Genomic DNA, 12,450 nt, shown 5'->3' with positions numbered 1-12,450 from the left:
ATAGAGAGGCTTTGAGGAAAGAGAAGCAGAATAAATGGTGTAAAGGTAGTAAGGTAGAAGGGCTGAAGTGTGTGTACCTCAATGCAAGAAGCATCAGGAACAAAGGTGATGAACTGAGAGCTTGGATACATACATGGAATTATGATGTAGTGGCCATTACAGAGACTTGGCTGGCACCAGGGCAGGAATGGATTCTCAATATTCCTGGATTTCAGTGCTTTAAAAGGGATAGAGAGGGGGGGAAAGGGGAGGAGGTGTGGCATTACTGATCAGGGATACTATTACAGCTACAGAAAGGGTGGGTAATGTAGCAGGATCCTCTTTTAAGTCAGTATGGGTGGAAGTCAGGAACAGGAAGGGAGCAGGGGGTATTCTATAGGCCCCCTGGTAGCTGCAGAGATACAGAGGAGCAGATTGGGAGGCATATTTTGGAAAGGTGCAAAAATAACAGGGTTGTTATCATGGATGACTTTAACTTCCCTAATATTGATTGGCACCTGATTAGTTCCAAGGGTTTAGATGGGGCAGAGTTTGTTAAGTGTGTCCAGGATGGATTCCTGTCACAGTATGTGGACAGGCCAACTAGGAGGATTGCCATACTAGATCTAGTACTAGGTAATGAACCAGGTCAAGTCACAGATCTCTCAGTGGGTGAGCATCTGGGGGACAGTGACCACCGCTCCCTGGCCTTTAGTATTATCATGGAAAAGGACAGAATCAGAGAGGACAGGAAAATTTTTAATTGGGGAAGGGCAAATTATGAGGCTATAAGGCTAGAACTTGCGGGTGTGAATTGGGATGATGTTTTTGCAGGGAAATGTACTATGGACATGTGGTCGATGTTTAGAGATCTCTTGCAGGACATTAGGGATAAATTTGTCCCGGTGTGGAAGATAAAGAATAGTAGAGTGAAGGAACCATGGCTGACAAGTGAGGTGGAAAATCTAGTCAGTTGGAAGAAGGCAGCATACGTGAGGTTTAGGAAGCAAGGATCAGATGGGTCTATTGAGGAAAATAGGGAAGCAAGAAAGGAGCTTAAGAAGGGGCTGAGAAGAGCAAGAAGGGGACATGAGAAGGCCTTGGTGAGTAGGGTAAAGGAAAACCCCAAGGCATTCTTCAATTATGTGAAGAACAAAAGAATGACAGGAGTGAAGGTAGGACGGATTAGAGATAAAGGTGGGAAGATGTGCCTGGAGGCTGTGGAAGTGAGCGAGGTCCTCAATGAATACTTCTCTTCAGTATTCACCAATGAGAGGGAACTTGATGATGGTGAGGACAATATGAGTGAGGTTGATATTCTGGAGCATGTTGATATTAAGGGAGAGGAAGTGTTGGAGTTGTTAAAATACGTTAGGACAGATAAGTCCCCGGGGCCTGACGGAATATTCCCCAGGCTGCTCCACGAGGCAAGGGAAGAGATTGCTGAGCCTCTGGCTAGGATCTTTATGTCCTCATTGTCCACGGGAATGGTACCAGAGTATTGGAGGGAGGCGAATGTTGTCCCCTTGTTCAAAAAAGGTAGTAGGGATAGTTCGGGTAATTATAGACCAGTGATCCTTACGTCTGTGGTAGGAAAGCTGTTGGAAAAGATTCTTACAGATAGGATCTATGGGCATTTAGAGAATCATGGTCTGATCAGGGACAGTCAGCATGCCTTTGTGAAGGGCAGATCTTGTCTAACAAGCCTGATAGAGTTCTTTTGAGGAGGTGACCAGGCATATAGATGAGGGTAGTGCAGTGGATGTGATCTATATGGATTTTAGTAAGGCATTTGACAAGGTTCCACACTGTAGGCTTATTCAGAAAGTCAGAAGGCATGGGATCCAGGGAAATTTGGCCAGGTGGATTCAGAATTGGCTTGCCTGCAGAAGGCAGAGGGTCGTGGTGGAGGGAGTACATTCGGATTGGAGGATTGTGACTAGTGGTGTCCCACAAGGATCTGTTCTGGGACCTCTACTTTTCGTGATTTTTATTAATGACCTGGATGTGGGGGTAGAAGGGTGGGTTGGCAAGTTTGCAGATGACACAAAGGTTGGTGGTGCTGTAGATAGTGTAGAGGATTGTCAAAGATTGCAGAGAGACACTGATAAGATGCAGAAGTGGGCTGAGAAGTGGCAGATGGAGTTCAATGCTGAGAAGTGTGAGGTGGTACACTTTGGAAGGACAAACTCCAAGGCAGAGTACAAAGTAAATGGCAGGATACTTGGTAGTGTGGAGGAGCAGAGGGATCTGGGGGTACATGTCCACAGATCCCTGAAAGTTGTCTCACATGTAGATAGGGTAGTTAAGAAAGCTTATGGGGTGTTAGCTTTCATAAGTTGAGGGATAGAGTTTAAGAGTCACGATGTAATGATGCAGCTCTATAAAACTCTGGTTAGGCCACACTTGGAGAACTGTGTCCAGTTCTGGTCGCCTCACCCTGTGGAAGCATTGGAAAGGGTACAGAGGAGATTTACCGGGATGCTGCCTGGTTTAAAGATTATGATCAGAGATTGAGGGAGCTAGGGCTTTACTCTTTGGAGAGGAGGAGGATGAAAGGAGACATGATAGAGGTGTACAAGATAATAAGAGGAATAGATAAGAGTGGATAGCCAGCGCCTCTTCCCCGGGGCACTACTGCTCAATACAAGGGGACATGGCTTTAAGGTAACGGGTGGGAAGTTCAAGGGGGATATTAGAGGAAGGTTTTTTACTCAGAGAGTGGTTGGTGCGTGGAATGCACTGCCTGAGTCAGTGGTGGAGGCAGATACACTAGTGAAGTTTAAGAGACTACTAGACAGGTATATGGAGGAATTTAAGGTGGGGGGTTATATGGGAGGCAGGGTTTGAGGGTCGGCACAACATTGTGGGCCGAAGGGTCTGTACTGTGCTGTACTATTCTATGTCCTATGTTCTAAATACCTTTGCTGGTGCTCCGGCAATTTCTGCACTTGCCTCCTATGGGGTCTGAGGAAACTCCTTTTCAGGTCCTGGGGATTTATCTATCCTGATTTGCCTCAGGGTAGTAAACATCTCCTCCTCTGTAACCTGTATGGTGCCCATAAAATTGATGCCATTTTGCCTCACTTCTATAGACTCTGTATCCCTCTCCCAAGTAAATACAGATGCAAAGAATGCATTTAAGATCTCCCCCATCTTTTATGGCTCCACACATGGGGTTCTGGTCTTCCAGAGGACCAATTTTGTCACTTGCAATACTTTTGCTCTTAACTTACCTTAGAATCCCTTGAGATTCTCTGTCACCTTGTCTGCTGGAGCAACTTGATGCCTTCTTTTAGCCATCCTGATTTCTTTAAGTGTTCTCTTGCATTTCTTGTATTCCTTAAGGACTTAATTCATTCCTACTTGCCTATACCTGCCATGCACCTCCTTTCTTTCTCTTAACCAGGGCCTCAATATCTCTTGAAAATCAAGGTTTCCCTACACGTCCTATCTTTATCTTTTATTCTGACAGGCACATACAAGCTTTGTACTGTCAAATTTTGTTTTTAAAGGCCTCCCACTTTCCAAGTACTCCTTTGCCAGAAAACAGCCTATCCACACTTGCCAGATCATTTCTAATATCATCAAAATTGGCCTTTCTCCAATTTAGACATTCATCCCATGGGCCAGACCCATCTCTTTGCATAATTACTTTGAAACTAATGATGTTGTGGTCACTGGATGCAAAGTATTCCCCTACACAAACTTCTGGCACCTGCCCTGTCTCATTCCCTAACAGAAGAACCAGTTTTGCATGCTTTCTCCTTTGGGCTTCTACGTACTGATGAAGTGAACTTTCCTGAACACATTTGACAAACTCTTTCCCATCTAATCACTTTACTTACATATGGGATTCCCAGTCAATATGTGGAAAAGTTAAGAGGGCTAGAATGTAAGTTCAAGGATGTAATGCTGAGGCATTGATTAGACCGCAATCAGGAGTACTGAGAGCAGTTTTGGCCCTATACCCAAGAAGATATGCTGGCATTGGAGAGGGTCCAGATGAGGTTCACAAGAATAATTCTGGGAATTGAAGGAGCGCTTGATGGCTTTGTGCCTGTAGTTGCTGGAATTAAGAAGAATGTTGGGGTGTGGGGGAAAGAGATGGTAAATCTCGCTGAAACCTACTGAATATTGAAAGATCGGGATAGAGTGGATGTTTCCCCAAGTCTAGGACCAGAGGGCATAGCCTCAGAATGGAGGGTCGTCCATTTAGAACAGAGATGAGGAGGAATTTCTTTAGTCAGTTGGTAGCGAATCTGTGGATGCAATTGCCACAGGTAACTATGGAGGCCAAGATATTGAGAATGTATTTGAAAGGTTCTTGATTAGTCAGGGTGTCAAATGTTACAGGGAAAAGACAGGAGATTGGGGTTGAGAGGGATAATAAATTAGCATGTTGGAATAGCAAACTTGATGGGCTGAATGGCCTAATTCTGCTCCTATGTCTTATCGTCTTAATATAGTTGTCTAGGTAGTGACAGGGTAGAGCTTACTATATATGAGAGATGTCCTAGGATGAGAAATTAAATATTATTACTCTATGAACATATGAAATGAGTGCAGTACTTAGGTACTTCAAACTTGCCCTGTCATTCATGTTCATGGTTGATAGTCTACCTCAATGACATTTTCTTTCACTGTCCCATTTCACTTAATTCCCTTAATATCCAGCAATGCATTTCTCCTTTTGAATGAACTCTATCATGGTCTCTCCCTTTTCTTCAGGGTAGAAAATCCCAAAGATTCAACACCCTACAGGAAGTTTACCGTCACCTCTTTCAGGCTTTGGGAGGTTTAGCAGATAATCTAAATCCTTCATATTTGTCAGCTTTTAGTGTCACCCACATCTCTACGCTAATATCCTCTGCAGCATTTGGCAAAATTGAGTGACTGGCAGGTTCGACTTTGAGGCTATATTCTTCAGAACATAAGAAATAAGAACAGGAGTAGGCCATCCGGCCCATCGAGCCTGCCCCACCATTCAATCAGGTCATGGCTGATCCGTCCGTAAACTCAGCTCCATCTACCTGCTTTTTCCCCATAACCCTTAACTTAGAACATGGGAGCACAGAAGGCCAAATAAGAATGGATAAAAGCAGCCCACTATTTTCTCCAAAATTTTCTATTTTATTGACATATCCGTGTGCAACAGAAACAACCAACCCCTTGTCCTGCAGCAAATACATACACAATTCTCAAATAAAACAATATACAATGAAGCACCATCATTCAAAGTAATGTCTATTTCAGTTAAAACAAATTGAACTTACTAGTACATCACAATTTACAGAGTTTGAGAATGATTATACAATTTCAAGTAGAGCTAAACTTCAATAACACAAAAATCAGATCCAGCAATTTTCAAGTCCTGAGTTTCTGTAGAACATTTATCATGCCTGTGAGTCACCAATAGCATTAAATATGACTGGAGCACTCCAGAAATGAATTGTCATTTTGTTAAAAATCTTATGAAAATTTCAAAAAAAAACGTTCAACCCATCTGCCCATGACCATGTTCCACAAGCTTACGTCATCTTCATGAAAAAAAATCTTTGGCTTCTCTACCGACATGGTTTGCGTTGATCAACTAGATTGTGCCACATTTTCAACTGCAGGTGATTTTTTTTTTGAATCTCAAATCCCATATTTTATCTTGCTTTTTTAAAAAAATAATAGTGTTGTACAGGGATTAAGAATACATGAAACCTCAGCACACACTTTCCATTTTCTGCATTAGAAGGAAAGGCACTGCAATTGTATGATCAGTATCTGCTACAATACTGTCTATACTTATATTACCAACCAAATACTATTTGACAGGAATCTAAACAAAACAGTCCATCAACCAGTCTTCATTCCCGGGTTCCCAATAAAATGAGAAGCTCTAAGCACATGAGACTAATGACATTTTCTTAATCGTTAAGACACCAGATCATTGTGATCAGTATTAGTCACTAACAATTTGCAACTGAGGTGGCTAACACAGCTGGTTTCCTAATGCAAACTAATTAATATCAGTCTTTTTCCCTTGTATCACTAAATAATTTGTTATCATTTTATATTCCATTTTTATTGTGCTTGATGTGCAGCACACAAAAAGCTCACAAAAAGATGGCTCAAGAGTCTTGGGCCTTGTTAGTGCATCAGTAGAGCAGAAGAGTACAATGTAAAAATACTCATTGAAAACAAAGTTTTACAGGCAATAAATAGTAAATTTAATTTTTGAAAAACATTGATCATTGACAAAATCTGCACAAAAACTTCGATCTCTTTAAATCAGGAAACTATCAGAGTTGTGTGTCTATAGGGGCAATACTTTTTCCATATAGCTTATCCTTTAACTAGTATTGGTTTGTTTATCCTATCTTCACAAAAAGAGTCAGTTATCCAGAGGAAATTTCCAACCTCACACCATCATATGTGCCTGTGTTTCAGGTAAACAGTGTTCTGTCCACACAGAATCCAAGCTGCTGCCTGAAGAAATTAAAATAGCTTTAATTAAGCCTGCTGCTGTATACAGGATAACCTATATAATGAAATAACAAAATATTGAAACTAAAATCTCTAGCTGCCTTAAATCTCTGGAATGCACCACATAAAATTTTGCTCTAATGACCTTCATTACCATGTCAATACTAAAAATGTTCTTGCATAGGCATTCAGTGGAAGATACTTTTCTATACACTTTGAATCTAAGCATATTCTAGACCAACTTGATGTCTTCCAGCCATCCTAACTCTGCTGCTGTAACAAGTCTTTTCCACCGGTCACTGTCAAAGGTATGAAGTAGATTTCAACCACATTCTCCTTGCCCCAAAATAAAAAGGGCACAATTAATCTTTAGATAAAAGAAAATGCAGAGTTGGTCATCCAAGCCTTGTAGCTTCTTTAGCTTGACCGTTCCCTCTGATGTATACCACAGCACCACTGCCGATGCATCATCTTTATTCAACTGCCTTGTGCCAGAGGTCATGGCATTTTACGTTGCATGCTGGAAGTCTCCCCATGGATTTTGTTGCTATCTGAATTTGTAAAAAGAAAGATATTCAGTAAATTGTCAATATCTCAAGGAAAAATACAAATTCTAGGTTCCTATGTTTTTTGTTGAAAAACTGCCCGGGATCCAGGCAACCCAGGTTCAATTCAACTCAATTCCCGCTGCTGCCTGTAAGGAGTGTGTGTGTTCTTCCAATGACCATGTGGGTTTCCTCCAGCTGCTCCAGTTTCCTCCCACTGTCCAAAGATGTACTGGTTGCTTGGTTAATTGGTCATCGTAAATTCTCCTGTGATTAGGCTAGAATTAAATTGGGGGGATTGCTGTTCCGCATGATTTAAAGGGCTAGAAGGGCCTATTTGGCACCGTCTCTCAATAAATAAAATGGTTTCAAAATCAGCTGCATTGATAGATGCAACCTAAATTTTTCTTTCACTCAGTTAAAATTGTCCTGTGTGTCCTTTCCTTCACCTCCACCTGACTTCTTGTTGGAGGTACAATTCTACATGCTATGTTGGCAAAGTGGTCATTATTTACACTCAAGCTTAAACACTGAATCCATCTCCCTTTATTGGGTAGGTTGGCTTGGAAATGGAATCCAAAATTTAATCAATCTTTTTTCTTGCCTCAAGATTGTAACTTACACTCCATATGATAATTACTCACCACTGTAGAGAAATAACAATTCATTTTGAGGAAAGAATGTCATATGTAACTATTCTCTCAATTACACAAATTGACTTCAAAATGTCGGGCACCAGACACATCTACAAGTCATAACATTTTTGTCACAATGTTAATTTAAAAGAATTCAACACTCTCAATAGTTCATCATATACATATTGAAGTTATTATCTTCACTAACAGAGGTAGGACAGACTGAGAAAGATGAAAGTTTTGATCTTTATATACAAAGTTCAAGAGGAAGGGGAATGTGAAAACCAGAAGTTAGCTTTAAATCTGAATCACTGGAGTTGTGAGGCAGCAAAATTAACTTAAAAAGCTTGGTGGGTTAAGGGAAGTGAGCAGGGCTACGGGACCAGCTGGACTACTGTTGCACAAGAGCCAGCATTAAATCATTGGGTTAAGGGGCCTTCTATGCTTTAATTACTCTGTGATTCTGTAAGTGGTGGAATAATGCAAAAAACATTATGCACAAGTGGAGAAACTCATGGGTCTAACTACTTTTTTTAAGACAAAGATCTAACAAAGATTCTTGCTGATTTACACACAAATGCAAATTAGATCTTACAAATGGTAACTGCTAATCCTGCACATTTCTCAATAATGGCTCAGCTAGCAGTTAAACTGGTGCTCCAGTTCCTCAGTTATTTGTTAAAAACGAATTTCTTACAGGATAGGAGTACTACTTTCAATTTTAGAATAAAATTAATGCACTATCAAAGTTGGTAGTACAAATTTACCATAACTTTATTGCAAGCTTTAGCACAATTGGGAACACAGCTTTCTGGAGGCTGATCTCCGTTCATAATTAATATGCAGATCCTCCTCAGATTAAAGGCACCTGCCATTAATGTGAACTGTTTACGGTTCACAAGTTAGAAATGCAGCAGCGAACTGCGTTTGCAGGTAGAAGAGAATGCCTGAAGCCCCACAGCAGCCAGCAAATCCATCCTGCCGGTCTCCCTAAAGCTCGATCATGTGCACAGTAAGTCGCAGTGTGTAACCTGGGGAGGATCTGCAAATGCACAACCCATTTTAGATTTAAATAAAATAAACATCTTCAGACTACATTTACAGTACTCAGCACTCTAGTATTGCCTCTTAAAATTAGTTAGACTGTTAACCAATTTTTATTACATTTTTAAAATATTTGTGTTGAAGTTTTTTGACCATTTGTACACATTCTGTCTAATTAAAATTACCACTGAAGAGTGAAACTAGGCATGGCCAATACCATAAATTGCTTCCTGGCATTCTGGTGGAATACATTAAGTAGAGAAGAGATACAAGTCACACGCTGTATTACCTTGGAGAGATTGCTGTATGTGGGTGGGCAAAACTGCATGAGGAAGCTGCACTGCATGGTGAGGGGTAGAGTGTAAGCCAGCAAAAATACCTAGAGGAAGGGCACAGAGAAGACAAGCCAGTTGGTGAGAGTGGAAAGCCACAGCTTTGAACACTACAGCATGCAGTTTAGTGGTTGGTTATTTAGCACAGCCACTTGCAATAAGTACAACCATCAGCTTAAAAGATGTGAAAGCAAATAGATTGCATTTACTGCGCACAGGCTACTAATGCCAACGGCACAGTTGATAAGAAAATCAAAATTAGATAGAAAGCAAAGGATAATCAACCATTAGATATTTCAAATCATTTTACGGTAAGTTTTCATAGCTCTCCAATGCATTTCTACATGAGTGTTGAAAAGAATGAGCATTTTTGGCTAGAAGAGTAGTGCTGTGTCAAACTCTACCTCTTAGAGGCCAGATTCCTTTTTGAAGATTTTATTTTAAAAAAATAAACCAACAGAATCAAAACATACTAGGAAATTAAGTTTAATTTATTTCCGTAGATTTCTGGACACATGTTCCAGGATTCCACTAGCTGTCACTATCAGCTAGTTAGATAATATGGGAGCTACAACAACCCTTATCCATTCCTCGTTAAATGTTATGATTAACAGCAGTGATCAATGACTAAGCTGAAAAAATTTATCATAAAAATCAACTACAGGGTCTACATTTGACACACAGATACAGTTATGTTCTCATTATAACTTCAGTAAAAGGTTCACCACAATGCCCAGATAAATCCTAAATCGCAAGACCATGCAGAAAATCTAGTTCTGCTGCTTCACCCAAAACGACACTAAGATTAGGGGATGACTGGGAGGGAGTGCATTGCCAGGAGGAGAAAGAAAGTACTCCAAATCCATAATTCCTTTATTTACGTGCTCAGCCCAGGACTGGCCTTGGGCCCCTCATACAAGTGCAATTACTAAGAAAGCAGAGCAGTGTCTCCACTTCCTTAGAAGTTTGTGAATTTGGCATGACATTTAAAATTGTGACAAACTTCTATAGATGTGTAGTGGAGAATATATTGACTGGCTGCTTTACAGCCTGGTATGGAAACAGCAACGCCCTAGAACAGAAAATCCTACAAAAAAGTAGTGGATACAACCCAGTCCATCACAGGTAAAGCCCTCCCTCCACTGAGCACATCTACATGAAATGCTGTTGCAGGAAAGCAGCATCCTGCATCAGGGACCGCGACCATCCAGGCCATGCTCCCTTCTCGCTGCTGTCACCAGGAAGAAAGTACAGGAGCATCAGGACTCTCACCACCAGTTTCAGGAACAGTTACTACCCCTCACCAATCAGGCTCTTGAACCAAAGTAATAACTTCACTCAACTTCACTTGCCCTGTCACTGAAATATTCCCACGACCAATGGACTCACTTTCAAGGACTTTCCCTCTTATGTTCTCCATATTCATTGCTCATTTACTTACTATTATTTCTTTTTATATTTGCAGTTTGATGTCTTCCAAACTCTGGTTGAACGCCCAAGTTGGGCGGTCTTCCATTGATTCTGTTATGGTTATTATTCTATAAATTAATTATGTCGGCAATAAAATTAATCCTAGGGTTATATATGGTGACATACCTGTACTTTGATAATAAATTTAGTTTGAACTCAACCCTTAGTGGAATCAGTGTAAGCACTGTAGGAATGCCTATCCTTTAAGGATGAGGGATGAAATTTAATTTTAAGCTTAAGGCAAGTGGTTCCTGAACCAGAAGTCACGCTTCTCTTTCAGAGCTGGAAAACCTTTTGGGCATTTACAGCTATTCCAGAGTGGCAACATCCCTAATGCAACTCAAACTCTTCAGTTTATCCCATGAAGTCTTCCACTTCACTTACATTAGGGTCTGCTTCTACCCCTTGTTCTTACACATTGAAGAGCAACTAAGAACACAAGGTAGGTTTAAAAAAAACCAAATTGCTAGAGAAATTCAGCGGGTCAAGCAGCTTCTGTGGAGGCAAAGGCATTAAGTTGACAGATTATTGTTTTACATCTGGCTCAGCAGGTGATATTTGCCTCACTCCTTTCCTAAGATACTTAATTCAACAGGGTCCTGGTTCCCATGCTACAGCTCAATTTATTGAGTTCATTGGAAAATTTATTATTGTACAAGGTGACATAAAAAAAGGTGATTTAGAGGTAAACTGGGGAAGCACTGTAATATTCAATAGGCTGCAAAATCTGTCAGCATGGTACCAAAGCTCCAAGTGTAGTAAATTATTTGAATTTTATTGCATTCAAATGCAGTAACCTTGAAGAAATACATATCTGTTCTGTAACATTGCATTCACTTGACTTACTGTAATCAATTGAATAGTATTTTTGCTCCCAATACAGGAAGGTACATAAAATTTTTTAACCCAAAACTAGTTAAGATTGATTATAATAATATACAAGTTATTTCAAGAAATGACCAAAAATAGTAAACTTTTAGATAGTCCAGATTTGACGCTAAGCAACGTAGCCTTACCCTTGACCATAAACAATCTTTGAGCCAAATTACAGAGATCCAACAGTTTATAATACATAACCAGACTCTATAGCATATCGCCTGGAGGCTTTATTGACACCAAGATTTCAATGCTCTCTGCCTTCAGACTAGACTATGTAGAAATGTGTGGACACTGAACCACAAGCTTGGGCACGCAGTTAAAGCATGTAGCAATACCCAGCTCAATCTATTTGGAGGAGTAGGGAGATTAGATTACCGATCCTAAGGGTCCTGATGCAGGGTTTTGCCCCAAAATGTTGACAATTCCTTTCTGCCCACAAATGCTGCTCGACACACTGAATTCCGCCAGCAGATCATATTGCTCCAGATTGCAGCATCTGCAGTCTTTTATGTCTTTCTGCCCCCCCCCCCCACCGCACCCACCCAGTATTCTAGTTTCTTCATAGATACAGCTGATAACATCTTCAATAGCATGTCTTCAGGAGAAAATGTTCACTGTAGAATAAATTTGACTAACTCATCTGTGCTAAGTATTAGTCATGATGCTATTTTAAGGGTGGATGTTATTTATAACAACCAGGAGGAGACAAATCAACAATGATACTATCCATAAAATCCATAAAGCACACTTCATTTTAATAATAACTTCTGGGTTCAAGTGAGCCAATTTGCTCAAATAGATCAGCAAATACCTTCAGTATAATAACAGAATTAAGCAATAACAAAGTTTCAAATAAAAACTGTATTACTTTCTAATATGTTCATTAAGTTTGGAAGTGAATTATAAGTGCTTCCACTCCTATTAATACTATAGTAAGACTGCATTGCTTGTGATTCCAAACGAATAGACAAGCTCCTAGTTCACCCTCCAAAGATTCCATAATGTACAACTTACTATGTGCAAGGCCATGGTGGAATGTCCCTGGGGCAGGACCCGTGACAATTGCATCCGTGGATACCGCTGATTTAG

At 40.4% G+C, this 12,450-nt stretch overlaps 1 protein-coding gene across 7 annotated transcripts in view; it reads right to left on the bottom strand.

Annotated features, from left to right (window-relative positions):
* Positions 1-5,100: 5,100 nt before the first annotated feature.
* The window catches only part of LOC134352062 (ubinuclein-1-like), a 64,950-nt gene continuing 57,600 nt past the window's right edge, over positions 5,101-12,450 (bottom strand). For 5 of the 7 annotated variants that reach the window (XM_063059182.1, XM_063059184.1, XM_063059183.1 and 2 more), the window contains 3 exons: positions 12,376-12,450; positions 8,970-9,059; positions 5,101-7,007 (listed from right to left, as the gene is read on the bottom strand). The exon at positions 12,376-12,450 is cut by the window's right edge and continues 187 nt beyond it. In XM_063059182.1, coding sequence (XP_062915252.1) covers positions 6,955-7,007; positions 8,970-9,059; positions 12,376-12,450 — 218 coding nt within the window. In that variant the 3' untranslated portion in view covers positions 5,101-6,954. Of the gene's footprint in view, positions 7,008-7,676; positions 8,679-8,969; positions 9,060-12,375 lie in introns of those variants that run through there. The other 2 variants (XM_063059187.1, XM_063059188.1) reach the window with 2 other exon arrangements.

Source organism: Mobula hypostoma, chromosome 9, assembly GCF_963921235.1.
Source record: "Mobula hypostoma chromosome 9, sMobHyp1.1, whole genome shotgun sequence".
Taxonomy (NCBI): domain Eukaryota; kingdom Metazoa; phylum Chordata; class Chondrichthyes; order Myliobatiformes; family Myliobatidae; genus Mobula; species Mobula hypostoma.
Note: the sequence above shows the minus strand (reverse complement) of the source record. Positions and strands in the feature narration are given on the sequence as shown.